The sequence below is a fragment of the Sphaerodactylus townsendi genome, linkage group LG09 (assembly GCF_021028975.2).
Source record: "Sphaerodactylus townsendi isolate TG3544 linkage group LG09, MPM_Stown_v2.3, whole genome shotgun sequence".
NCBI lineage: Eukaryota > Metazoa > Chordata > Lepidosauria > Squamata > Sphaerodactylidae > Sphaerodactylus > Sphaerodactylus townsendi.
In genome coordinates, this window is record NC_059433.1 from 24,176,142 (window position 1) to 24,203,524 (window position 27,383).

General features: G+C 44.3%; 1 protein-coding gene across 3 annotated transcripts in view; it reads right to left on the reverse strand.

The window, feature by feature from the left end:
* FARS2 (phenylalanyl-tRNA synthetase 2, mitochondrial) overlaps nucleotides 1-27,383 on the reverse strand; it is a 293,048-nt gene that overhangs the window by 164,148 nt on the left and 101,517 nt on the right. For all 3 annotated transcript variants that reach the window (XR_007245429.1, XM_048507442.1, XM_048507443.1), the window contains exon 4: nucleotides 24,027-24,158. Coding sequence is in view for 2 of the 3 variants with exons in the window: in XM_048507442.1 (XP_048363399.1) it covers nucleotides 24,027-24,158 (132 nt within the window). In the remaining variant the exon portion in view is untranslated. The remainder of the gene's footprint in view (nucleotides 1-24,026; nucleotides 24,159-27,383) is intronic.

A 27,383-nucleotide genomic window follows, 5' to 3' on the forward strand; every position in this document is an offset into this window, starting at 1 on the left:
TCATAGATATGCATCAATTTTACCGCTGGCTGCTGTGTGTGCCTCAGACACATGTGTAGGCATAACGGAAGGAGTGAGGTGGTGACAGTTTCCTTAAATTTGCATTCACTGAAGAATCTGTGTTACTGAATTGTTAAAATTTACCCTGGAAAGAATTCTAAGGACAGCTTCCCTGGGCAAGGACAGATCTAACATTTCAAGTGTGGTGGGAATGATTTGCATATACAACCACTGCGTTGAGAACAATCACCTGAGAATACAGCAAATGTGCTTCACGCACTCTGTCACATTTAAAATGACACACCTACCTTCATCCTAATTTGTTACTGAATATTCCAGCAAAGATACCTGAGTTAAAAAAAATACACACAAGAGCGAAAATCAGACTGCACACACCACGAATGGCAGAAAGGTGGGACAGAAAACTGTAGCCCTGGGCAAAACCTGAGTTGGATGTCCCTCACCATGGGCGGCCACTACACCACAACCAAATTTTTTTTTGCACCAGGACATTGGTGCCTGCAGGGGGTGCATTTTTAGACATATCAGCACCAAAATTTCAGCGTATCATCAGGAGACTGTCCTTATGCTACCCCCCAGGTTTGGTGAGGTTTGGTACAAGGAGTCCAAAGTTATGGAGTCCCAAAGGGGTGCCCCATCCCCCATTGTTTCCAATGGGAGCTAATAGGAGATGGGGGCTACAGTTTTGAGGGTCCATAACTTTGGCTCCCCTGAACCAAACTGCACCAAACCTGGGGGGTATCATCAGGGCCTGCTGAGACCCCCCAAGTTTGGTGCAGTTTGGTTTAGGGGGTCCAAAGTTATGGACCCTCAAAGGGGGTGCCCCATCCCCTACTCTTTGCTAAGGAGATGGGGGCTACCCTTTTGAGGGTCCATAACTTTGGACCCCCTGAACAAAACTGCACCAAACTTGGGGGGTCCCATCAGGACAGTCTGCAGATGATACCCTGAAATTTTGGTGCTGATACATCAAAAAATGCATCCCCTGCAGGAACATCCCAGAAATTTGCCCAAGAATCTTTGTTCTGCATTGAGTTTTCTGCATTGCTGTCAATGGGGGTTGCAGGCTGGGGGGGGGGGCACATTTCTGAAGGCACAGTCTCAAAACTTTCAGGGTATCAGCAGGAGACTGCCCTGATGATACACCCCAGGTTTGGTGCAGTTTGGTTCAGGGGGGGCCAAAGTTATGGACCCTCAAAACTGTAGCCCCCGTCTCCAATTAGCTCCCATTGGAAACAATGGGGGATGGGGGGGACTCCCTTTGGGAGTCCATAACTTTGGACTCCCTGAACCAAACCTCACCAAACTTGAGGAGTAGCATAAGGACAGTCTCCTGATGATACACTGGTGCCGCTAGCCTAAAAACTGCACCCTCTGCAGGCCAAAAATGGAAAACCACTAAAAATACCCCCAAACGAACCCTGCATTTTGATGCCCCCAACAAGGTGGTGCCCTGGGAAGCTGCCCACCTTGCCCAAATGGGCATTATGCCCCTGGTTAAAACACGAAAGGTTTAGATCAAAACATGGAGTCAAGCTTCCTTTGAAAAGGGTCGTCGGAGTCCCTCCCTATCCTAAAATCTGACTAGGAGTTTTGTTAGGGACTGGTGTGTTTTCTAATCTTTCCCATGAGACAAGGCCGGGAGAGGGGGGGGACCTACTGTTCCTGCTGCCTTAGGAGAGGCTTTCTGAAAAACTTACCTATCAAGTATGACATAACATTTACCTCTTATTTCACTTTTGAATGGCTCCAGCCATGTCAGGCTTGAGAAGATGTACAAACCACTCCGCTAATTATCACTCTGGATATTTATGCTTTGTTTTGCTTGTGCTACAAATGAGGGGCTTTAATGGGCAAGACAATATTAAAAGCAAAAAGGACTATTTTTTTTTTGACAAATATACTGGGTTTGCCGCTGTAGAGGAACTCGTAACAAGCAAGAAGTGAATCAGTGTCGTGAGTATTTCAGAACATTCTTCTCCTGCTGGTTAAAAACTTAAAAGATGCAAACCAAACTGTTCCGGGCTTAATTTCTGCATGTCACAGACCTGCTGTCAGCTCATTGTTGCATTAGGTCAACGTTCCAACATGGAAATTACACATGCTATGCGGGGAGGCTGCCTTCTAAGAGTTACAACTCATTACGACAGTCCTAGGAGCCGGCAGATGGCACATGAATCACCTTAAAAGGCAATTAGCAGCTAGTGGCTGGATTTTGATTTTGCAGGGTTGCACGTGCACAGCTGTCTGTCTCTGTGGTGTAGGTAGCCGAAAAGCAGGATGGAAATATGTATCCCCCACCCCTCATTCTGTGTCCAGTTAGCCCTGCACGAATGTTGTGGCTAGCCCAATGGCTAGTGACAAAGACACACTGTGGACATAAGCCCAGCAGTCACAGATGGTACAAAACCTAGAATGCTCTTACTTGGGATGAAGACTGCAAGGAGCAAAGGGGATATATCAACTGAGCACTTAAGCAAAAATATAAACTGTTCAAAGCAAGGTCCGAAGAGGGATTCTAAACCTGCAGATATTATTACAAAATGAAAGCTTTAAAAAAAGTATTCGAAGAAAGACTAGTATTAAACTAGGGTGGATGGCAGAAGAAAATCTGAACAAGTGCATTGTTCATCAGTGGTACACAACGCAAAGATCAGGAAGAGCAAACTAACTTTCATAAGGAAGAAGAAGAAGAAGAAGAAGAAGAAGAAGAAGAAGAAGAAGAAGAAGAAGAAGAAGAAGAAGAAGAAGAAGAAGAAGAAGAAGAAGAAGAAGAAGAAGAAGAAGAAGAAGAAGAAGGAGGAGGAGGAGGAGGAGGAGGAGGAGGAGGAGGAGGAGGAGGAGGAGGAGGAGGAGGAGGAGGAGGAGGAGGAGGTTTGGATTTATATCCCACCTATCACTCCTGTAAGGAGACTCAAGGTGGTTTACAAGCTCCTTTCCCTTCCTCTCCCCACAACAAACACCTTGCGAGATAGATGGGGCTGAGAGAGTTCTGAAAAACTGTGACTAGCCCAAGGTCACTCAGCAGAAATGTAGGAATGCGGAAACACATCTGGTTCACCAGGTAAGCCTCTGCCACTCAGATGGAAAAGTGGGGACTCAAACCTGGTTCTCCAGATTAGAATCCACCTGCTCTTAACCACTACACCACACTGGCTCTCAGGCTGCACACCACTACTAATCTTGCCAGGCAAAATATTACCACAGGGGTGCATCAGGTACATTCAGACATGCACACTCCAACCAAGCTGGGCAATGTTGAGGCCCAATATGCTTGTTACCTGCATGTCCATATGTGTCCAGGGATTTTTCAGTTCAGAGGTTTATGCAAAAGGTGTAAAACACAGCCGCTCAATGTAGCACCTGTGGGCACCATGGTGCCTGCCAACAACTTTCCTGGAGCTCATCAAATGGTTTAAAAAGTGGGTGGAGCTCCTGCTCAGCAAGGCATGTGACTGACCATTGGAGATCTAATTAGCTGTTCAAATTAACATAATATTATTTCGGTGGCAGCTTTGGTTTTATTCTCTCTTCTCATTCCTGTTTCCCAATTTTTAAAAATTATTTGCATATCCCCTGAGCTTAGGCTTCCTTTGTGTGAATCTTTGCTTCTCATAGTACCCATTTTGGGGTTGATTTCTCACAACAACTGGTTGCAACTGCCTTCTTGTGACAGAATCCCAAAGATGACAACAGGTAAATGTTCAAGTGCAGCCCAACTGGATGGAAAAGAATTCTGTCCTGATCGATGTTCAACTGTGTTGTCAGAGATTAGCTAGAGCAACAGTGTCTCAAGATGTCCTTTGAAAAGCATTGACTGAGGAAATTCAGCAGATGCAGATTCTGTTTCACAGTACTGTAGTGACTGGGCATACATCGTCTACGGAATGCAGTGCTACTTTTGAACTCTACATACGCTACTTGAATCATTGTGTATTCAGTCTTTGTATTCACTCCTTCACAGCTTTTTCTCCATCTTTTTTTTGTTATATTTATTTATTTATTTATTTATTATATTTGTATACCGCCCTCCTCGAAGGCTCAGCACCAACAAACCCTTCTTTCTAATTCAGGAATATGATTTGTTCCTTCATCTCTTGTCTTCATCCTTATTTCACTGGATCATCCTCTCAAACAGCCTGTTCAAGAAATAGCTGAGGGCCTGGCCCTTCTCCTCAGTGTTCCATCCTATCAATCACTCTCTGAAGTGAGAGCGAGCGTGGCGCAGTGCTTAAGAGCAGGTAGATTCTAATCTGGAGAACTGGGTTTGATTCTCCACTCCTCCACCCGAGTGGCAGAAGCTTATCTGGTGAACTGGATGTGTCCCCGCACTCCTACATTCCTGCTGGGTTACCTTAGGCTAGTCACAGTTCTCTCAGAGCTCTCTCAGCCCTACCTACCTCACAAGGTGTCTGTTGTGGGGAGAGGAAGGGAAAGGAGTCTTCTTACATGAGAGAAGGGGGGGTATAAAGCCAAACTACTCCTCCTCCTCCTCCTCTTCTTCTTTCCTATCACTCATTACTTTCTCTCTTTTTTTACATAAACTATTATCTTCTCTATAGTTTGGCATCAGTATCACAAACTTGTCACAGCAAGGCCTGTCTAACTTCATAAAATCCGTACCAAACTTATATTTTGAAACTTGACATCTCAGTTGGTTCCAGAATACCCACCACATCACACCGCAGGCATTAATTTCACACAGTACAATTTAACAGCTTAAGCCAGTTTAGCCCACACACACACGCACGTCGCTGCCAGGCCCAAACCGATAGCAGACAAAGCTGTTAAATGAACAGCTATTACAGCAGCTTTCATTTGTGAAGCCGAGTCAAAAGGACTGCTGCATAAAACAGCATATATTGTACAATGAAAGTGGCACGCACGCACGCACGCACGCACGCACGCACACACACACACAGCAGCTTGATTGTGTGAAATGTCAATTCAGGCAAGCTACCACAAAGAGTGTTTTCATCCTGTGGCAACAGATACCTAACAAGCATCAACAGCAAAATCCTCTGTGTTTTAGGCCTCAGTTCCCAGGAGCCAAGCCATATAATGATATGTGGTATAAATCTAAAAATTGTCCACTTTCAGATCAATATTGACATAACAGATAACAAGCCACAACTCTCAAGATTCCTATAATCTGTAGAAAAGTATGAAAAAGAGCCATAGTTTTACAGCACGCAAAAGTGTACAGAGAGAGATGGAAAGAAGCAATAGTTTCTTCCTAAACAAAGAAACGTTCCCACAAAGACTCTCTCGCTCTGGGTTGGTTTTTTTTTTCCTATTTAGCAACTTTATTGATGCCCATCACCTTAACAGTTGCACAATTAGCCTGCTTGTCAAGGCAAAAGCTGTTCACCATGACACCAAAATGGCAGCCAACTACGCTGGGAAAACACCCTGCCTTGAAAGCCAACCCATAAGAGACTTGGAGTTTCAGACAACATGAAAGACGGTTCAATTTTGTTTGCTCTGTCTGACGACATTGCACCTTGCTGCATGCAGTTCAATTTGTTTCAGTATTGGCAGACAGCCTGTGATGATGTGAAGTATTAGAAACAATATGTAGACTTCATTGCTTGAAGGCTCCAGTTCGGCATGCACTGATAAATTATCTACAATGCTTTATATCGTGTCATAAAGTGATTTACATTCCCTATCTAACTCTTTGTCCATAATACCATCTAAAAATATCTCACGTTATATGTTTGATTCTCCTATGTCTCAGGTTCTGGCCCCAAAACCCATATTTTGGGGCCCGTTCACAGAGTCACGTTGGAACACCATGACCCTCAACTACCCCACACACTTAATGACTTCTATATTTATTTGTGGTCTCTGATAATTACAACTGCACATATCTTGTAAGCTGTAGGCTCTAGATATACAGGAGCTGAGACAGGACAGGAGAAACTGCAGGAGGTTATTCAGTTAAAGAATATGTAACAACCTATAAGATCTGGGAAAGGTCTGCAGAAATATAGGACTTGATGGACTCCGAAGAACATGGAGATGCATCGGAAAGACCCATTGCTCAGTAGCAAACATATGCCTTACATACTAAAAGTCCTGGGTTCTGTCACCAGCAGCCCTAGTGATAAAGGATCTTAGGCACCAGAACGGAGGCAAACCTTGGCCTGGGATCACAAAAGGGAGCTTGCAGCACAGGCTGTGAAGTCTGTCTGTTTTTGAGATTCGTGATCTACTTTTGCTTCAACAAGCACAAGGCAGATGCAGCAACTGGAGTTAAGTTTGCCTGGATGTCCACACCTCTTTTCTTGTATCCATGTAACTAAGCACTGTCTTGCACAGCAAGTATTTCCATGTTGGAATGAGCGTGTAAATAACACCTTCAATGCTAGACTGGGTGGAGACAGGTGCTTGGCCGCACACACGGACAGCGTGAAGCCGCAATTCAATAGGGCAGTGGTGGCGAACCTATGGCCAATTGGTCATGCTGGCAGGGGCTGATGGGAATTGTAGTCCATGAACATCTGGAGTGCCATAGGTTTGCCAGCACTGCAATAGGGCTTTGAACCATGCACATATAGCAAAAGGTTTGCATGTCAGCTTATGGAACAAGAATTCTGCATGCAGGTCCCATACTTATTACTATTGGGAAGAGCTTTCTTTCAGATTTGTAGCACATTAAAGACCTCATGAATCAACAATGCTGTAGGAAGGATTTATCATCAATGATGTTTTACAAATTCAGTCGTTGACAGTACTGATAGGAATTGGCTAATGAAGTCTTCACTGCTATGAGTCACAGGAAGAATTTCCCCTTCATATACTTGCCCTTTTGAAATAATTTATTAGCTAAATGTTTTATGTGCCATAGTCAGATTCTAAAACTCTCCCCCCGCCCCCTTCCCAATACTCAGTTCTCACATCCCTCAAAATGTGTTCTGGAAAACAAGTTTCAACCAACTGTGCTTCAAGCATCCCATTACAGCCTCCAAACACCTGGGATGATATCTGAGAAGGCATTCAACCCATCCTCCATCAAGATGATTAAGAAGAGGGCTTCTTTTATACCCTGTTTTTCTCAACTATTAAGGACTTTCAAAGTGGCTTACAATCACCTTCCCTTCCTCACAACAGACACCTTGGGAGGTAGGTGGGGTTGAGACAGTTTTGAAAGAACCGTGGCTAGTCCAAGGTAATCCAGCAGACTTCAAGTGGAGCAGCGAAGAAAACACATGGTTACCAGATTAGAGTCCACTATTCATGTGGGGGAGTGGGGAATCAAACCCAGTTCTCTACATTAATCTCTGCTGCTCTTAACCACTACACAACACTGGTTGCTCTGAGTACACAAATACAGCTAGTTGTCATCCGCATACTGATGACAGATCAGCCCAAAATTCCATACCAAGTGGACGAGGGGGTGCCTATTGATTTTAAATAACACTGGGAAGAAGACTGTCCACACATCGAAGAGTATAGCAATGATACTCTCTCCTCTGATGCTACCCTTAATCCCCAATCCTGGAGAAAAGAGATCAGCCATTGTAACACGGTCCCATGCAATCCGTTTTTACTCATATCTTCTTATATACTGATCCAAACGCAGTTTGAGTTGTTAGTGGCATATGAACATCTGAGGCTGAAAACAGGCATAACATATTTAGAGCAGTGGGAACACTCGAGAAGCACCTTCACAGAATTTAACCCCAAAAATACCTTTTTCCATCCTCTGGGTGAAATCAACAAAAGAACATAAGGGAATCAAATCAGATCCTATATTGCAACCATGGGTAATAACATGCCATAACGTAACGACAGAAGAACATAAGAAGAATCAGCTGGATCAGATCAGCATTCCATCTAGTCCAGGGGTCTGCAACTGTGGCTCTCCAGATGTTCATGGACTACAATTCCCATCAGCCCCTGCTATCATGGCCGTGATGGGAATTGTAGTCCATGAACATCTGGAGAGCCACAGGTTGCAGACCCCTGATCTAGTCCAACATACTGTTTCACACAGCAGGTAAGCAGTTGCCCTGGAGAGCCAGACAAACAGGGCATAGACTCAAAGAGTTTCCAGAAGTTTACATGCTTATATGCACAGTTCTGATTGGCTAGCTCCAATGCTGTACCAAGAAGACCCTCCCCAAGTCCTATTGGTGCTTTACAATTTTTTTTCTTCAAAATGTTCCTATTTAATAGTTAGGAAACAAATGAACCCTAAATGGAAGACTTAGGCAGAACTTTTATAATAGGCTTTTTAAAAGAAAGCAGCCTCCCTGGCCCCCAAGAAGAATGTGGGGGCAAGACCGAAAGGTATGCCAATGTTTGATTTGTTGAGAGGCATATCTATTGCAGTGCCAAGCCAAAAGGAAATTCAGCATATCCTGCAGCTCACATTTCTTCCTCCCACCCATGAGTGGTGAGTGACTACAGTGGGAATTTGGCTCCAAAACTGCTTCGGGGCAGTGTTGATCATTTGCACGGATCAGATCATTTGCGCTTCTGATCTTTTCCAGACCCTGTAAGATTCACGAGGCCACAGTCAAATGTAAGGCTTAGGAAGGAAGCAATTTTCCTCCAAGATTATTCTCCTGCCCTGCTCAAGTTGCAAAAGAGGACAACCAGCCATCAAAGGTCAGACTTGCCATGGGCTGCCAGAATAGGCTGTAAAAAACCAAGTTGTGCTAACCAGTCTGGAAACAGCTTCCTTTTCCCCATCTAAGACAGACACTTAACAATTGTTTCCCGCCCCCCAAAAAAATGGGGAAGGGGGAATGGAAACCCTCTGAATGTCAGGTCTATTCAGGTAAGCATAAAAAACTCTTGAACACTAAAAAAAATGCCATTACTTCTGTCATTCAGGAAAGTGTTATCTATTACAATAGTTCCTGGGCTGCCAGCCCTATTCAGCGTTAAGGCTCTCTGCAACTTCTTTGCAATACAGACTTTAATCCACTGGTGCTTCTTACATAATCTTGAGATTGCATAACCTAATTGTGTCTGAAGTGCTCATGAAAAATGAGACATCACTTTAAAATCAGTTAATAATTCAGTGGTGCTATTTAGGTGGAAAAAATACTTTTAAGCATCTAGAGCAGATGACACTTTTTATTGACTGGTTCGTACGAAATGGATGGGAGCGGGTAATAAATATTTGGGCTGCTTGCTGAACTCTGCCCTTTAGTGGAGGGCAAATGTTCTTTGGTTCCAGCAGAGACAGACTGTCAAACTATTCTAGAGTCTCACCGCCTCCCCCTCCCCCACCATTAGTATTTACTTATTTATTCTTAGAGGAGATGCTACTGCTTCAACCTGATACCTATCTTCCATTTCTGGGTTTTTGGAGAATTAAGGCAGTGGATAATTCAAACGATTATCACCAAACCGAACTCCAGCGCATGAAGGATAAATGAGGACACAACATCTGGCTGATTAGCGTAGGCCTTGAGTGAGTTGGAACATCAACTCTGACCGAGGCTCAAACACAATGGCCTTTTCTCTGCATTAACTGAACACGTTTAAATGATTTTCAGCCCACCTTACCATTCTACGTGGCCTCCAAGTTCAAATCATTAGTATTATGCTTCCACAAAGGTGTTTTACTGCCCTTCCCCAGCTGCTCCGGCTGCCGCTCCACCTTCAGGGCTTGGTGGCTAGAAGTGAAAATATCCCCACTTCCTGAAATGCCAAGCTTACGCTCAGCAACCAGATACTGTCAGTCTCTGTGGGGATTTTTTCTCTGTGCGGGCACACTGGCTGTCTCATTCATTCCCAGATGTGGCAAACCACAAGTTGCAGGGAGGGGATTCTGACCCCAAGTGTTGTCCAGGTTTGACAGAACGATGCCTCACCTCACTTGGAGTACTGTGTTCAGTTCTGGTCGCCACATCTCAAAAAGGATATTGAGGAGATAGAAAAAGTGCAGAGAAGGGCAACGAGGATGATTGAGGGACTAGAGCACCTTCCTTATGAGGAGAGGCTGCAGCGTTTGGGACTCTTTAGTTTGGAGAGGAGACGTCTGAGTGGGGATATGATTGAAGTCTATAAAATTATGCATGGGGTAGAAAATGTTGACAGAGAGACATTTTTCTCTCTTTCTCACAATACTAAAACCAGGGGGCATTCATTGAAAATGCTAGGGGGAAGAATTAGGACTAACAAAAGGAAACACTTCTTTACGCAACGTGTGATTGGTGTTTGGAATATGCTTTCCGCCCACAAGGAGGTGGTAGATGGCCCACTAACGCTTGCGGATGAAGCTTTTAAAAGGGGCTTGGACAGATTTATGGAGGGAGAAGTCGATTTATCGCTACCAATCTTGATCCTCTTTGATCTGAGATTGCGAAATGCCTTAACAGACCAGGTGCTCCAGGACAGCAGCTTAGCCCCTTGATGAAGGCCATTGCTTTCACATCCTGCATGTGAGCTCCCAATGGCACCTGGTGGGCCACTGCGAGTAGCAGAGAGCTGGACTAGATGGACTCTGGTCTGATCCAGCTGGCTTGCTCTTATGTTCTTATGTTCTCACCCAGAAATGAGTTCTTCTCTGTTATCTGAACAGGAAGGAGGATATTACAGAGATGGCACAAATATGCCTCCTTCTCCGAACTCTGGGTGGATTCCAATCCCAATATCAGACACTTATCAAATGCTTCCTAAAGAAACAATCTCCACTGTCTGAATCACTGAAAAAAAATCCAGCAAATTCCCCCATACATAATATCCTGCTCCAGCCCCTCTTCAGTACGAGTGCTAATATTGGTTCAGTGGTCCAAGCGTTGGATCTGGCAGAATCCAAGTTCAGATTCCCAGTCTGCCATTGGAAATTTGCTGGGTGACTGAAGGACAGTCACGCATTCAGCCTAACCTACCTCACGGGGCTGTTGTGAGAGCAAAATGAAGATAATGATGTCAGCCACTTTGAGTCTCCATTGGGGAGAAAGGTGGATGAAAAAAAAGAGAGGATTTTCTCCTATACCAGTGGTGGCGAACCTTTGGCACTCCAGATGTTATGGACTACAATTCCCATCAGCCCCTGCCAGCATGGCCAATTGGCAGGGGCTGATGGGAATTGTAGTCCATAACATCTGGAGTGCCAAAGGTTTGCCACCACGGTCCTATACCCTACAAGAGGAGACTAGCAAATGGTGAAGAAGTGTGCTGTTAATAGCTGAAAGAGCTATGACTAGCCCAAGGTCACTCAGCAGGCTTCATGTGAAGGAGCCTGGAAACAAATCCAGTTCACCAGATAAGAGTCTGCTGCTCACGTGGAGGAGCAGGGAATCAAACCTGGTTCTCCAGATTAGAGTCCACTGCTCCTAACTACTACACCATGTTCTTCACCATGCTCTGAGCCACTACACAATGCTGGCAAATAATCATCCCCACAATGCCACCAAAAGATCTCCAACAAGGGGGCTTCCTTCACACTTTAGGAAGTCCAGTACACTGTACCCCCTGCCATTTGCACGGTGTGAGAGCCACAGTGGAAAAGGCCTGAGTTGTGGTCAATACCAGGTCACTTTCCTTCAGCAGGGGAAAAGCAAACAGATGGAAACCCAGCCACTGAACCTGGATCATGGAATCCGAAGGGAGGAAATAATCCTTGAGATAAATGGATTATCTCAACATGAAGAGTTTTAACGGTAACAACCAGAACCTTAACTGAATTCTAAAGCAAAGGGGCAGACAGTGGAGCTACTTCAAAATGGGCATGGCATGTTCCCATCAACTAGCCCCAACAACAGCATGGCAGCTGCATTCTGGACCTGGCGTTTCTGGAATATCATCAAGGGCAACACAATGTAGAGCCTATTACAGTAGTCTAAACATATAGTGCATTACAATAGTCCAAATGTGAGGTTACAAAATATGAGGTTTCGAAAAAGAGGACTGAACCTATAAGCAGCTTCTGGTTTTTAACCTGCTGTGCAAAAGATATCTCTACTTCATCCAAGGGAAGTGGATCTTATCCCTCTAGAAATCAGTCTTCCTGACCAGCATTGCTGCTCAAGGAGGGGAGGAAGCAGGTCGAGGGTGCAGAAGGAGACACAGAAAACCCTACTGTGTTGGTAAAATTTCTCCACAGCCCTTTTACTGATGTGCTGGCAACAGGAAGTGGAGGCGCAGAATAGGGGACAGATCTGGCACCGGGCAGCACATCTGCTATCCCCCAGCCCGATGCATGGGGGGAAACACCAATGCCCAGAGCAGCAAGATAGTGGGAGCCATCTGGGCACTGGCCTCTGGATGAACTCCCCTTGTGCCAGGGGGCACAAGCCACCAGCAGCCCCCACCTGGGCATGTGGTTCACACGCTCGCTCCACCCCCCAGGTTTCTTATGGAGGTCCCCACCAAATGGGGAGGGCTGGCACGGAGGCTGCTCCCTTGAACGGATCAGTCTCCATGCACAGACCGGCAGGCTGTGACAGATGAAACACACATCACAACAACAATCACCATAACCGGAATGCCAACAGCAAAAACTCAGACCCAGGAGGGAGGGAGGGAGAAGTTGTTGGTGCTCGGGCAAGAAGAAGTGCAAAATGGTCCAGTCTGCCCATGCCATAACATAACAACCTGCCCCTCTCCCTGCCCCACTCCCAGGCAGCAACAGTGGCCAACGTGAATCTCAGCCACTCTTTATCGTTATCTTGCCTGAATTCAGCTTCAGTTTGTTCTGCCTTAATCTCCTGACCATGGCCTCAAAGAACTAGTTCAGGACCAAGGTTGACCTATAAGGAGATCATGAGTGGGGTGATACCTGCATACATGGCTCACCATTCTCAACTTTATCCTTACAATCACCCTGAGGGGTAGGTTAGGTTGACTCAGAGTGACACATCTACACATCTTCATGACAAAGTTATTTGAACACAGGTCACCCAGATAAGACACATTAACTCTTATATCACATTGGTCCTGCATACCATATTATCTTTTCCCCTTGTCTCTCTCATAGGTTCAGGGCAGTCTGTAGAAGTTTCACCCAAGTCAGTGTCCCACAGAGTTCACAATTTAGGCAATGGACATGGATGCCTGGATGACATTTTATTAGGGAAAGCCTGACTTGATTTGATTACTAACAGTATATGCAATTAGACCACTGTAGGGGGGTTGTATAGCATTTACATCTGAAAGTCAGGCAACTTTTAAAGTGATGTTATCTCCTGCTAATTTGGTCCACTGTCCCACTCTTTTCTGGCGTTGTTGGCCCTTTCTGCACATGCAGAATAATGCACTTTCAATCCACTTTCAATGCACTTTGAAGCTGGATTTTACTGTGTGGAATAGCAAAATCCACTTGCAAACAATTGTGAAAGTGGATTAAATGTGCGTCATTCTGCATGTGTGGAAGGGGTCGTTGTTGTTGGAGTTGTTGTTATTCTTCTTCTTCTGCCATCAAGTCACAACTGACTCATAGTGACCCACAGGGTTTTCAAAGCAAGCCACATTCAGAGGTGGTTTGCCATTTTCTGCCTCTGTGTTGCAACCCTGGACCTCCTGAATGGTCTCCTATCCAAATACTAACCAGGGATGACACTGCTCAGTTTCCGAGATCTGACGAGATCGGACCGTCCTGGGCTATCCGGGACAATGAAGGTCAAGGTTCTTCGTTATTAGGAAGTTAAAATTCATTCTTCCAATTACAGAGATGGTTTCTCCACTTTGCATTACTGTGCACGCAAATATCCCTTGCTCTGCTCCAGAATTTCATCTGCATCCTAGTCCTCAATCTCAAAGCCCAGCCAAACTGACAACATTGTCGGCTCTACGCAAAAGCTTGTGCAAGGCCACATCAGGTTAAACTCCCGGGAGTTCAAGAGCCACAAGAGAACAGCAACTTTCAGAAGCTGTCCTTCATTTTAAACCATTTCAAGCAAATAACTTGCTTCCCAGAAACAGATGTAATTGAATTGTCGCACAATAAGGCAATATTTGTTCTTCCTGTGCAAACACACACAGATTGTAAGACTATATTAATTCTTCCAAAGAATACCAAACCACAGCATACATAATGGATGTGTCAGAAATTATAAAATCAGAGAAGCCAAGGTTTCCAAAACATTATAGGCTTCTTTTAAGACAACACAAGCTCAAAAAAATGAGAGCAATAAGAAATGCGGCCATAAATGAAAGACGGGCATAAAGACAAATTATAAGGAAAGGCAGAAAACAAATGATGCATATATTTTTAACACACTGTACGTGGGCGTAGCCATGAGCAACAGATAGTGGAAGAGCATAAACATTCCTAGTTTCCACTGCCACAGATTAATGGAGTGCTAAATGAAGGGGGTGGGAAGAGAAGTATCAGACAAGGGCATGGCTGGTGAAAGAAGAACATTAAATTGGGTGGGGGGGCACTAGCAATCCCATACCTAAACGCATGCTGCTGCGGTTCAAGCCAGGGGAAGGGGAGAAGTTTTGTTTTACTTAGGAATGGAAACAGATCCTTTGAATTCTGGTGAGAGAGCAGGAATGAATGTGCAGAACTTCCTTATCCAAGTCACGCCATCTGTCCACCAAGCACAGAACTCTGTTCTCTGATTGGTAGCAGTTATCCGATGCCTTTCCCAGCCCAGCTGTGGGGCTCCCTGTCCCAGGATGTAGGGATGGCTGCCAATTTGGAGGGCTTAAGAGGGGAGTGGACATGTTCATGGAGGACAGGGCTATCCATGGCTATTGGCAAAAACAAATATTAGTCATGATGTATACCTATCCTCTCCAGTATCAGAGGAGTATGCCTGTTATATTAGGTGCTGTGGAACACAGAAAGGATAATGCTGCTGCAGGCATCTTGTTCGTGGGCTTGCTAGAAGTACCTGGTTGGCCACTGTGAGAACAGACTGCTGGACTTGGTTTACCCAAAAGGTTGCCAAAATAACAAAACAACAGATTTCATAGAAGACATTAATTCATGAAGTTCCGTATTTTACCTTCTGCCTTTGGTTACAATTGTTTTTCAAAGGCAACTGAAAGCTGGAACAGACAATCTATCTGGGCTAGTTCTCTTAATCTCTTCCCTACATTTCAGATCACAGGAGCATGACACAGTTTAGTCTAGACATTTTTTCCAACGTTTCCATTCTGTTGTTTTAATTTGGGCTAGTATTGGGCTAGAACCATGGTGGCGAACCTTTGGCACTCCAGATGTTATGGACTGCAATTCCCATCAGCCCCTGCCAATTGGCCATGCTGGCAGGGGCTGATGGGAATTGTAGTCCATAACATCTGGAGTGCCAAAGGTTCACCACCACTGGGCTAGAAGGATGACTTCTCAGGGGGTCATTCTAGATGTTCACAAGAGATACCCAATTGAGGAGTACTGCAGTCCCAACAACGTGATGCTCTGGGTGGAATCTGTGCTTACTGCCACCTGAAGGGTTTCATGCACAATCTGATCTCTGGCCAGCTCCACTGAACTGCTCAGACACTTCCAAATTCAACAAACATTGTTACTTGATGTGGCAGGCAAATAAACGCTGCTCTCCCTTGTATTTGGGTATACCATTGAAACCAAACATCACGGTCAGATATTTCTACCTGGTCACGGGGCCCAAACTGCGTCAAGCACTAACCCTTGCCAGAGGTAATATTGTACCCTCAGCTACCAGTCAGGGTAGAAAACAGAAAGCACCTTTTGATGAAAGATTCTATCCCTGCAGCTTAGCTTATGAAGTATCAGTCCAATATGTTCTGTTATACTGTCTGATACACAGCGTAGCAAGAAGTAAATTTCTAGATCCGTGGCTGAGAACTTGACTTGATTATACTGATTAATCAACTATGGTAACTCTATTAGATAATGAATGTGCGGAAGTGTTGAAAGCATTGGCTAGCTTTTTGTGTGCTGTTATTAGCAAACTATCCTAACTGTATTGGTAATTGTATTTGCATCACGGTATCTTTTCTAATTATGCCATTAAAAGTTTTATTATTATCAAATATCGACTGCTCACGCTTGTCGAATCAGACGGGCACCATGTTCCCTGCAGCATTATTGAGCAATTGCATCCCCCGTTCCCCCATCTATCCTGCAAGGAATGGGCTTATATATCGGGTTATATGTATCACCTGGCCAGACGGCTTCTTTGCCATTCACAGGGCACCATCTGAAAAGGATTAAGGTACTGACTGTGAAGCACGCAAGGCTCTCTTCATTAGAACACGCCCTGCTGGTTGATAGATGCATCAAAAGACTACGTCTCTCAAACCTGATTTGAAACAGATTCATAAATTAAGCAAGGAAAATTATGCCTACAAGGTAACATTAGCAAGCCTTTTCCATTAGCTGCTGGTTAATTACTTATTACGTGTGATGGAAGGTTTGGACATGACAAACTCAAAATTGCTTAACAGTGAAGTGCACAATTCAAGCCGAGGGCCATTTTATTATCATTAATAGTTAACGTGGGCAAGACTGTCGGCTGCATATGCTTTGTGATAACCATTAAATCTTAATGGTCATCAACAAATGAGACACACCTCTAGCACGTACATATGTTCCAGTATTGCCAGAAGCAACTTGTGGGCCAATGGATTTGCCCCTCACGTCCCCTTTGGTTCATTCAACAGGATTTTCTCTCTCAGTTCCCTTCTGTGCACATCAATTTGTTAAAAACTCTGTATCATCAATTTTATCCTTTGGAGAGCATGTGAGTACAACCTCCACTTCTCTTGGCCTGTATGTTTCCCAAACGTGTCTCCCTTTACTAAACAAACAGGATGAAGTATTTGGGTTTTAACATTTATGTGCGTACACATAAACTGGCACTTAACCAACATGCGATGAATAAAGCATCACAGATAAGGGCCTTTGAAATAATTGTATCAGCAGCAGCAGCAGCAGCAGCAGCAGCAGCAGCAGCAGCAGCAGCAGCAGCAGCAGCAGCAGCAGAAGAAGAAGAAGAAGAAGAAGAAGAAGAAGAAGAAGAAGAAGAAGAAGAAGAAGAAGAAGAAGAAGAGGAGGAGGAGGAGGAGGAGGAGGGAGGGAGGGAGGAGGGAGGGAGGAGGGAGGAGGGAGGAGTTTGGATTTATATCCCCCCTTTCTCTCCTGCAGGAGACTCAAAGGGGCTCACAATCTCCTTGCCCTTCCCCCCTCACAACAAACACCCTGTGAGGTAGGTGGGGCTGAGAGAGCTCCAAGAAGCTGTGACTAGCCCAAGGTCACCCAGCTGGTGTGTGTGGGAGTGTACAGGCTAATCTGAATTCCCCAGATAAGCCTCCACAGCTCAGGCGGCAGAGCTGGGAACCAAACCTCCAGATTAGATACATTAGAAGAAATAGTACTATCCTTTTTGTTATGTAGATCTGTATCTAAACATCCTCACCAGAAGTCCACAGATTTGCTAGCCATTCTGAGCTCTTTTCTGAGCATACGGTACAGTGTGACCGAAGGGACAATCCACCAATATAATCATCCTTCCAAGCTCTGGAAGAAGGCTTTTCTGTGGTGTGCTCCAAGTGCCTTGGAAGCACAGTATGACGCAGGTAAGCCAGCCACCACTCCCAAGGTCTAGTTTCTGATGCAACAGTGCACCCCTAAAACTCGGTGTGACATCCGAGACTAGATCCTCTCCCTTCTTACTACTGATCATAGTAATGAGCACAAGTTGAGCTGGACGTGAGTAGGAGAGCATACTGTCAAGTCACAGCTGTCTCATTTCAACACCTTCCATATGGCATTCTAGGTAGGAGAACAGCAGAGGTGGTTGGCCGTTGCCTTCCTCTGCACAGAAACCCTAGGCTTCCTTGGTGGTCTCCCACCCAAATACTAACTATGGCCAGCCCTGCTTAGCATTCAAATTCAGACAAACTTGGTCTACGCTGGCCTATTCAGGCTGCTGAACAGGAGCAGATAAAGCTTAAACACACCTCAAAAGGCCCTACCTGTTTCCACAGACCACCACCTCAAGGATCATTCTGGGGGTTAGCTTGATAAAGAGGCATCAGTGGTTTGTGGTGAATGTAGACACAATCTCTGCCAAAACCTGCCTACCTCTACCACACTCCATTATTGTCTGGTTCATTAGACCACACCAAAGGACTGTGATGAGATGAGGGGTCCCAGAGCACACACTGGGTGGGGTCTGAAAAAGGGAGCTGGGAGAGTTTTGGGAGACGCTTTAGCATTCATGGGTGGGTGCATATTTGACTGTAAGTTTTGCCATGAAGAATGACAAAGGAGAATGATACTAAAGAATGTTGCACATGTACCAGAGACAGGGGCAACCGCCAAAGATCAAATGTAACATGGATATTTTAATTAGCAACTGTCTTTTTGTTTATTTTACATAGTGCACCTAGATTCTGTCCTTTGCAATTCTGTCCTTAGTTTGTGCTTTGCAGAAATAAACTGTGAGCAGCAGTGGTATAGGAGGTTAAGAGCTCGTGTATCTAATCTGGAGGAACCGGATTTGATTCCCAGCTCTGCCGCCTGAGCTGGGGAGGCTTATCTGGGGAATTCAGATTAGCCTGTACACTCCCACACACGCCAGCTGGGTGACCTTGGGCTAGTCACAGCTTCTCGGAGCTCTCTCAGCCCCACCTACCTCACAGGTTGTTTGTTGTGAGGGGGGAAGGGCAAGGAGATTGTAAGCCCCTTTGAGTCTCCTGCAGGAGAGAAAGGGGGGATATAAATCCAAAACTCTTCTTCACTCTTCTTAAAGAAGGGATCTGCAACCTGCGGCTCTCCAGATGTTCATGGACTGCAATTCCCATCAGCCCCTGCCAGCAGGGCTGATGGGATTTGTAGTCCATGAACATCTAGAGAACCGCAGGCTGCAGACCCCTGAACTAAAGAGAGTCTGCATAAGTCCTCTTTCACCGGTCTGGCCACTTGGCATGCTACCAAGCAATACCCTGAGAGGTTAGCTTTGGACCACCCATGAGAGAGAGAGTGGAGCTGGATTATACCTGACGTGGTGGCAGCAACAGTAAAGGAAGCAAAACCATGGCTAGTCTTGTCCAACAACATGACAGAGACCACAACAGGGGCTACCACTGAAGTGGCAATCTGTCATATACCACTTAAGACTTGACTTCTGGCATATGAGCCAAAAAAGATAGCTTATCTGACTGAAAAGACTAATTTTTTTTGCCGTCAAGTCGCATCTGATTTATGGCGACCCTAAGTGGGATTTACAAAGCAAGAGACATTCAGGGGTAGTTTGCAATTGCCTGCCTCTGTGTCATGACCCTGATATTCCTTGGAGGTCTCTCATCAAAATATTTGCCAGGGTCAACCCTGTTTACAGCCTACCCAGCACAAGGGCAATAGGGAAATCCTTAGCCGTTACAATCCTGTAAATCACTCTGGCTTAAATGCCTCTTCACACTCACACAGAGTGCCTCCCACCCTCTCAACTTCTCACTTTCAGGTTCAAGGTTACTGGTGGGTCAGGCTGTCACACCTCACTACCCTTCTGGTCTCTTTTAAAACCTCTCCGATCCTCTCTCTGACTCACGGAGGCATTAGCAGACAGGATAAGCCCAGCCCCCATTCAATAACAGGCCCTCACTCAAATACATCACAGAGTTATTGGGTTGAAGGGTCAACGGGTGTTCCATTCACGCACCGCCAACATTGATTCATAGCCTAAAACATATATAGACTTAAATATTCACGGGAGTCAGGTTGCAGGTATCCATGTTTCTTTCCCTGAGACACACAGCCCACAGGGTTAAACAAACAAAAAGTTAATTTTTATTTATGGTTTGAACATCACAGAAAGAAAGTAAGTAAGACAGAGGTTACAACATTTCTGTTCCTTTGAACTTTTAAATTGTTTTTTCCCCCCAGCATTTGTGATCTTCTATTAGAAATTCACTTTTTTCCCCATTTCGTTTGCAGCTGATCAGTTCGGTTCAGTCAGCCAGACATACACTTCCCCCCCCCCCCACCCTCACTTCCCAACTGCCAACTTCTCTCCTAACTGCTGTTTTCCAGTTGTGTTGCACTAACATTCCATTAGCTCTCATTGGTTACTCTGAGGGACAGGTGGAATCTAACCCGCCCAATCACAGGGTGTAACTCGGCTTAAGATCACTCTGTAAAACACCTGAGCCTTCGGGGAGGGCGGTATATAAATAGAAATAATAAATAATAAATAAATAAGTGAGGAAAGCAAAGGAATAGCCCTTGCTTTATTTATTTATTTAGATTTATATGCCGCCCTCCCCGCAAAGGCTCAGGGCGGCTTACAGCAATAAACGTAACATATAAAAATTCGATTTAATAAAACAATTGAAACAGCTTATAATACTTAAAATCTAATCCAGGCTAGATAAAATATATTTAAATTAGAATCGACTCAACACTTAAAAACTTAAAATCAGAGTTAAAAGTAAGATGTTATTAGGGATTAATAACCTCAGTGTCAAAACTTTTCATAACTCCCCTCAACTTCACTATCAAATTGTGCCAAGTGGAGAGTTTGGAGGATGCATTACTGTGCTAGAGCAATACTTAAATCCGGACACAAAAGGTTACAGACTCTTTAACCAAGGAATTTAACAAGAAAAAAGCCCAATGAATGAGGAGGTCTGAGTGACATTACTGAAGTTTTTGCTCTTGCCATTCTTTGACTGGTGATTGGCTAGGCACATGCTTCTGTTCAAATGTAAGTACAATCTAGGAGAAATTTCTCAACAGATCAAAGGAAGGTTTCTCAGTAAAATACTCTTCTGTACAGCATTATCTTAAGAACACAAAGGATGAGAAGCCCCAGCATAGATTCTATGAGGTATTAAATGGTACAACATAATTCTTCACTTGAACCTAAATGTTCAAAACCGAAAACCTCAAAGAACTGAGGTAACTACGCTGGAACCTGAAATGTCCTCAGGATTTCCTCCAAGGTACAAACTCTCTTCATCATAAGGAACGTGCAACTAAATTCTGATGTTTCGCTCACAAGGGAGAGGGAATCTTGTCTTTTGATTTAACCTTCAAAGATCTTATCATATTTCTATTATTGCGTTGAAATATATGTAAAATGCGAAAGGCAACTATGCTTGCATCATTTAAAAAAAAGAGCAATTTCCTCCCCGAGGGAACCTATTTCCTAATGTCATTCTTTTCTCTAAAAAGGATCACCTCCTCACAAGTCACAAACGTGCGACATTCCTCTTAAAGTCTTAGAAATTCAGTTTCTGTCTGTTATCATTTGTTCTGCATGTATAATGATGTTCTCTTTTATAGCTTCCTAAATACCATGCCACTTCTAACCAACCCCAAATAGGGTTGCCAGCAATCTGTAGAAAAACGACCTGGTTCCTTTATTAGATACTGTATGGCACGTTGTTTACCAATTGATGTTATTTACCTTCACGCCTTAGGAAACTTTACCTGATCCTTTCCACACAATAAGCTTCTATTAAAGGGACAGGAAAAATTTTTCTCCATGCTGTTGGCAACTCCGATAAATGTGCTTTTAACTGGTAGTTAATCAATCAATAACAACTGGGGACACAGTTCCCAGAAGGCTGTAAATACAGTGCTCGTTTATAAATATATATCATAGGAAGGGAAGTCTGAAGGCAAAGTCACAAAATAAAATTCTTCACCTTCTTCTCGGGCTGTACAGTTTCTGAGATTGGATTTTTCCACTCTTGATTTCCTTGTCCACTCCAATCAAGCATTGGGAACAATCCAGAAAGGTAAAGCTGAGGTCTAAACCAAACGCTGCATGATGTCAAGTACTTAACTTGAAAAGATATAAATATGTGAAGTTGTTTTGCACTGAGTCAGGCCTTTTGATCTATCTAGCCCAGCACAGTCTGCTCTGACAGGCAGTATTTCTCCAAGGTCACGGACAGAAAGAGTTGGAAATATCACAGTATGAACTTTGAATCTTCCTTGCCAGGCCTGCCACAGGTTTGCAAAACAGGACTGCAAATTCAACTAGCCTTTAGCTGATCCTCCTACTGTGGACGTGACCAGGCGAGAGAAAATGAGCTCGGGACACAGTGTCCTCTACAAAGACAGGCAGGTTGGTTTCTAAGCTTCCACAAACCTTGTCACCAGGAGAATCTGCCCCTGGCCTTCGGGCGAGGTCTAAGAGAAAGCTTCCAAGTCAGAAGAAAAGTTTCTTATGTCGTTGCTTTGAAGCAGGTAGAAGCAACGGGAAGGAAAAAGAAGCAACGGGAAGGAAACAGGTAGAAGCAACAGGAAGGAAAAATCCTTGCTCCAAAGCCCAGCACAATGAGACGTCCCCGCCCCTCTTCCAGTGTTCTGTTACCCCTGAAGATGATTTGGAGAGAAGATAACAACCACACATTGTTGGTTTATTATTTGTTTCCATTCTCTAATTCAGTAAATCCCTACAGAATAAAATTAGCCGGTTGAAAAATTGCTAAAGCATTTGGATGATTGTCCCACTGTTCAAGTGCACACCACCTTCTAAATACTTATAATCTCCTACAACCTGCAATGCAACTAACAACAGGATTCTTGCCAGACTTTGTAACTACTGAAATTTACAAGTACTTAGGCTGTTGACAATGCTCGCCATTATGGTCCTTGAGAGCTCTTCCTGACTTAGCTAGTTGTCCCAGCTGGAGAAGAGCAAAGACAGAAGGGAGGAAGATGGCCTATTCCCCTTCCCTCCTCCAGTTTCTTTGGCATTGCATCTGGAACCCCAGCAACAGGGGTTTTCCCAAGGCACCCGACATCCTTAACACGAGCATCTAACATCCTGTTAACACCATATGCCAACAGTCTGGATGCCAAGGAAGCTTAGTTCCCAGTGCAAACACTGAATGCTGGAAAATGCATCCTGAAAAAAACTACATTTCTTGGGGTCGCCGTGTCTATAATCCTGCAGTCAAAATATTTGAGGCACCCAAAAATGTATGATGGATGTATATCAGCCACTGCTGATATAAGCACCTTGAGGACTATGGGGGCGATGGGGGGGAGGAGGGCATTCAGAAACTCCACTACGTTCTTGACATTATTAGGAGCAAAACAGTGTACTTAAAGTTTGGAACTGGGCTGGGGAGGGCAAGTCATTTTTCAGTTTTTGAGTGGGGGTAGGATAGCTGCCTATTCCAGACTGAGCCAGGAAGAGATTGCCCGTCACTATATGACACTGCTGGTTAGAAAGGACTACGATGTAACCCTTGTAATACCAGTGCTGGATCAGCCAGATTTTTTACTCTATCTCACATATTTCCCCCCTTTTTATAGCCCCCCCCCCAACATACTATCTTTGAAAGATCTTTAGCATAGCTTTTTTGGCAATCACAGGGGACCCCTTCTTCATCCATGGATAAACTGGTCAGATCCAATGAGATGTACCACTCTGGACCAGACCCAGAAATCCATGTAGTCCAGTATTCAGTCTCTGTCAGTGGCCACACTGCCTCCCAAGAGGTTGACGAGCAGTGCAACATGAAGACCACCACTCCTTGACATTTGCAGGCAGCCTGTGATGATCAAAAGCGGACTGCCTTTGAACTTAGAGCTTCCGATCCTAGCTATCTTGGCCAGCTATTCTTGATGAATCTAAGTATTCTTTTAAAAAAATTCAATCTATGTGGGAAGGAGGATTTTACGTTAATGCCCTGACGCTGAAATTTATCTTCCAAGTCTTATCGTTTGTTGTGCAGCCTTAGCTTAAGCCAAAACCCAACATACAGCCTGAGACCATTCTGCAGAAAGTTGGAAAGTCTGTGTCCTACACAAGGACAACTGTACTTTGGTGGGTAGAAACTGTAATGTATACTTACTCAGCTTTCAGAAACAAAATCAAGTGTCCTCCTACTGAACGCTACACAACTGGTCTTAAGCCGTTAAGCTTCTGGTTTACCAATTAAATGTAGTAACTTAACAGTGCAGCACGAACTGTCTGCTCCCTGTCTCCAAGCTGTCAACAGTCGCCATTACTAACGTAGACCTGTAGGTGGATGCAAGAGTGTATTGCAAGCAGATGCAACGTGCTGGACCGTGAAGCTGATTGCGGTGAAAAGTCTTTGCTAATAGAGATGTCAATGAAGCAAAAGAGCTTTCGTACCTGAGTTAACAAGCTGCTGCTCCATGACCCCGCAACCTAAGACCTCCATCCATTCTCCCTGGAAGTTGATCTCCATCTCGAAGGAAGGGTGAGTAAATGGGAAATAGCAGTCCACCCATCGAATCTCAAGCCCTATTGAAAAACAAAGATGTAAGCAAAAAATTTTTTAAAAAGATACGTGATTAAAAGTCTTACTTCTCTCACCCTAAGTAAAATGCCCCTCGGTTAATGGCATCAATTACAGTAGTAATCCATGGAAAATAAACAACAAACTGACCAATACTTTTTTTTTTGTGCGTGTGAAGCAATAAGTCTTAGAGCTCGGGGCAGGGAGGAATAGTCATGTCTTTTCTAATAAGAAAAACACTTTGTGCAATTCAGCCACTCTTTAAAGCCAAATCAATCACTTGTCAAACTCTAGAAACCACCTGGTATAGAAAGAAAATGAGCCAAGATCACGGGCAAAGCAGGTAATTCTGTTGTGCTCGATAACTAGAAATGACTAACTCCTCAGAAATTCAGCTAAACCTTTTTTTAATTATTATTATTTTACAATTCTATTTTTTTCTTCCACTATTACCCTAATTTCCTCTTTTGGCAAATAAATCTCCCCAGGTTTATTTGGGCTTTTGTTTGCACTGCGTGTGCAACCCACTGTAAACACAAAGCTATTCGCTTCCAATTTGTGCTGCTGTGGGAATATTTTACAGAGCTGTATAATGAATAAACACTGTATGTATAGCACTGATGTGTTTTTGATATATGCACAGCAAGCTCCATTAACCAAATGGCATGGGACATTTCCACACACCTACACAAATCCACCAGAGGAAGGCCCGATAATCAGAGTAAAGTTCTGAGGCCTTATGCCAAAGGTTAAGCTAAGCATTGTTAAATTCAAAACTCAGCCTTTACCCAGATGAATAACTGTGTAAAATCAGGGGCAAGGAATAGAAAGGCTGGATGACAAGAAAACAGCAACACACACCGGGAACTAAGCCAAGGAGGAGGAAATAAGCTCTTGAAGCCAAACTGGGCTGGTTATCTCAGTACACGGGAAATGTGTGCCAGAGAAAGAATATATAAGGAGAATGAGGAAACTGCATGGCATCATATGAAGAAATGCAATAGGGTTGATTAAGAAATGGCAGGTTACGTGAACACGGGCAACTCAAACCTATCGGACTGATCAATTTCAAGAGGTGTGTGGTGAAGGAGGAACTAGTGCTGTGTACCATGGCATAAATATAAAGTCTGATTTTGCCCCCTATGCTATTGAACTACTACTTGGTGGGAGTTCCAAGGTAGCGTGTCATCAGTCTGTGGATGACACTCAACAATCCTCCTTCTTTTCATCTAATCTAGGTGGAATTAGGAATTTTTAGACCAGCATCTTGTAGGTGCCCCATCAGACCACAGAGATGGTGTTCAGCCAACGTGGCATGTAGTGGCATTTAAGGGTGCTTCCAGATCTAGCTTAGTAAATGGATTTTTAAATGGCATCCATCGAAGGAATCTACAGTCCACCAAGTTCAGCTAGTGTGTCAGCTGCGCCCCCTTCTGGGGAAAAGTGATTTGGCCACAGCTGTCCATCCAGGTTTGATCAGTGTAATATGTGGTTGTACATAAAATAAATAGTTGTCATCTCAACGAGGTTTTATACAGAGGCCAGATAAGGGCACGCTGTAATGATCGTATCACTCTAGGGCTGGAAGATCTTTTCAAGATGCTGCTTACGGGCCCCAGGGCAGAGAGTGGCCAGCTGTTTCCACAGCAGGTTCATCATATGTGACACAGCCTTGAAAATGACATGTAATGTCTCAAAAAGTATTTGAAAGATCTTCACCAGAATTTTCCAATAAATTTCAAATATTTTTTCCTGTAATCTTTATAAAGACAAAAAGTTCTATCCACAACCCGACATTTCCCGCAAGTCACAGTCACAGTTCGTAAAATAACATATGCCAAGGATCAAGAGCAAAAGGAACACGGCAAACGAAGCCGAGTATACAAAAGAAGCATTCGCAAACACCACACAGGAAAATTCTCCACAGAAAAAAAGAGATTTGTTAAAAACCACGTTTGTGTAGGAGTCTTAATTGCAATGATATCCGTTAGATTTTCTGCTAAAAATACTACCCCTCAACAGCTCTGAAACTTGCCAACATCTTGCAAGAATTCTAATGCTAGCCAGTAGTTCTGCAATAGATAATTGTGACATCTCTAAAGGCAAGAGCTCTTACTAGAAAATAAATTCAAAAACAGCCTCGAAGGGCTGGACTAATATCTGTCTAATTGTTGGGAACTGGTGATTGAGGGGGGCATTTCTAGCTTATTGCATTGCGACAGTTCATATTGCCTGAGATAGCATCTGAACGACAGAAGGGTGCTTTCTCTTCAATGTAATTGTTGCAAGATATATGTTAAAAAAAGGTAAAGTTTCTGCTTCAGTCGTGTCCGACCCTGGGGTACCACTGCGAGCAGTGATTTTATAGGCAAGCCTCTTTGCGGGGTAGGTTGCCATTGCTTTCCCCGGCTCTTCTTTACCCCCTAGCTATGAGCTAGGTACTTATTTACTGACCAAGAAATGGATAAATGGCCATGAGCCATGAGCCAGCTGCCAGGATATCTGACCCACAGGGGCCTCGAACTCCTGACTGTGTGAGTGGCAGTGCAAGCACTTAACCACTATGCCACCTGGCTCCTAAGATGTATGTAACATGCCTGAAATATGTAAAGGGCCTTTCCTCTCTCTCTCTCTCTCTGGCTTTATGGCTTGACATGGATCAGATGGTAGACCTAGTGACCCTGACCAATCACTCCCCATGGGAAACAGGACGTGCCTTTTGCCCTGCAGGGATAGGCAAGCTAGATGGCTGTATCTATCCCTATCGTGACCTTGGGGTGCCTAGCTCCAAAATAACTCTTTTCACACTTTCTCTGGGAAAATGGGAGGGAGGACGGATCAGGGATGAAGGGACTTGGAAAAGCCAGGTCTGGCAGAACTGGCTTTCTCAAGCTCTGTACTTCATTGCCTTTCAATAAACGCTACTGATCAAAGAATCCAGAGTCTTGTTTATTGGCTAAAGGTCCGAGACCTGACACTAATCCAGCACTCTTTAGCCTGTGAAAGGTTAGAAGCGATGAAAGGGAAACGGTTTGGCCATCTCCTATTGTTGACCCCCCCCCCCCCAGTGTCTGCTCCTCAGAGGTGTGATGTTTAAGAACATAAGAACAAGCCAGCTGGATCAGACCAGAGTCCATCTAGTCCAGCTCTCTGCTACTCGCAGTGGCCCACCAGGTGCCTTTGGGAGCTCACATGCAGGATGTGAAAGCAATGGTCTTCTGCGGCTGTTG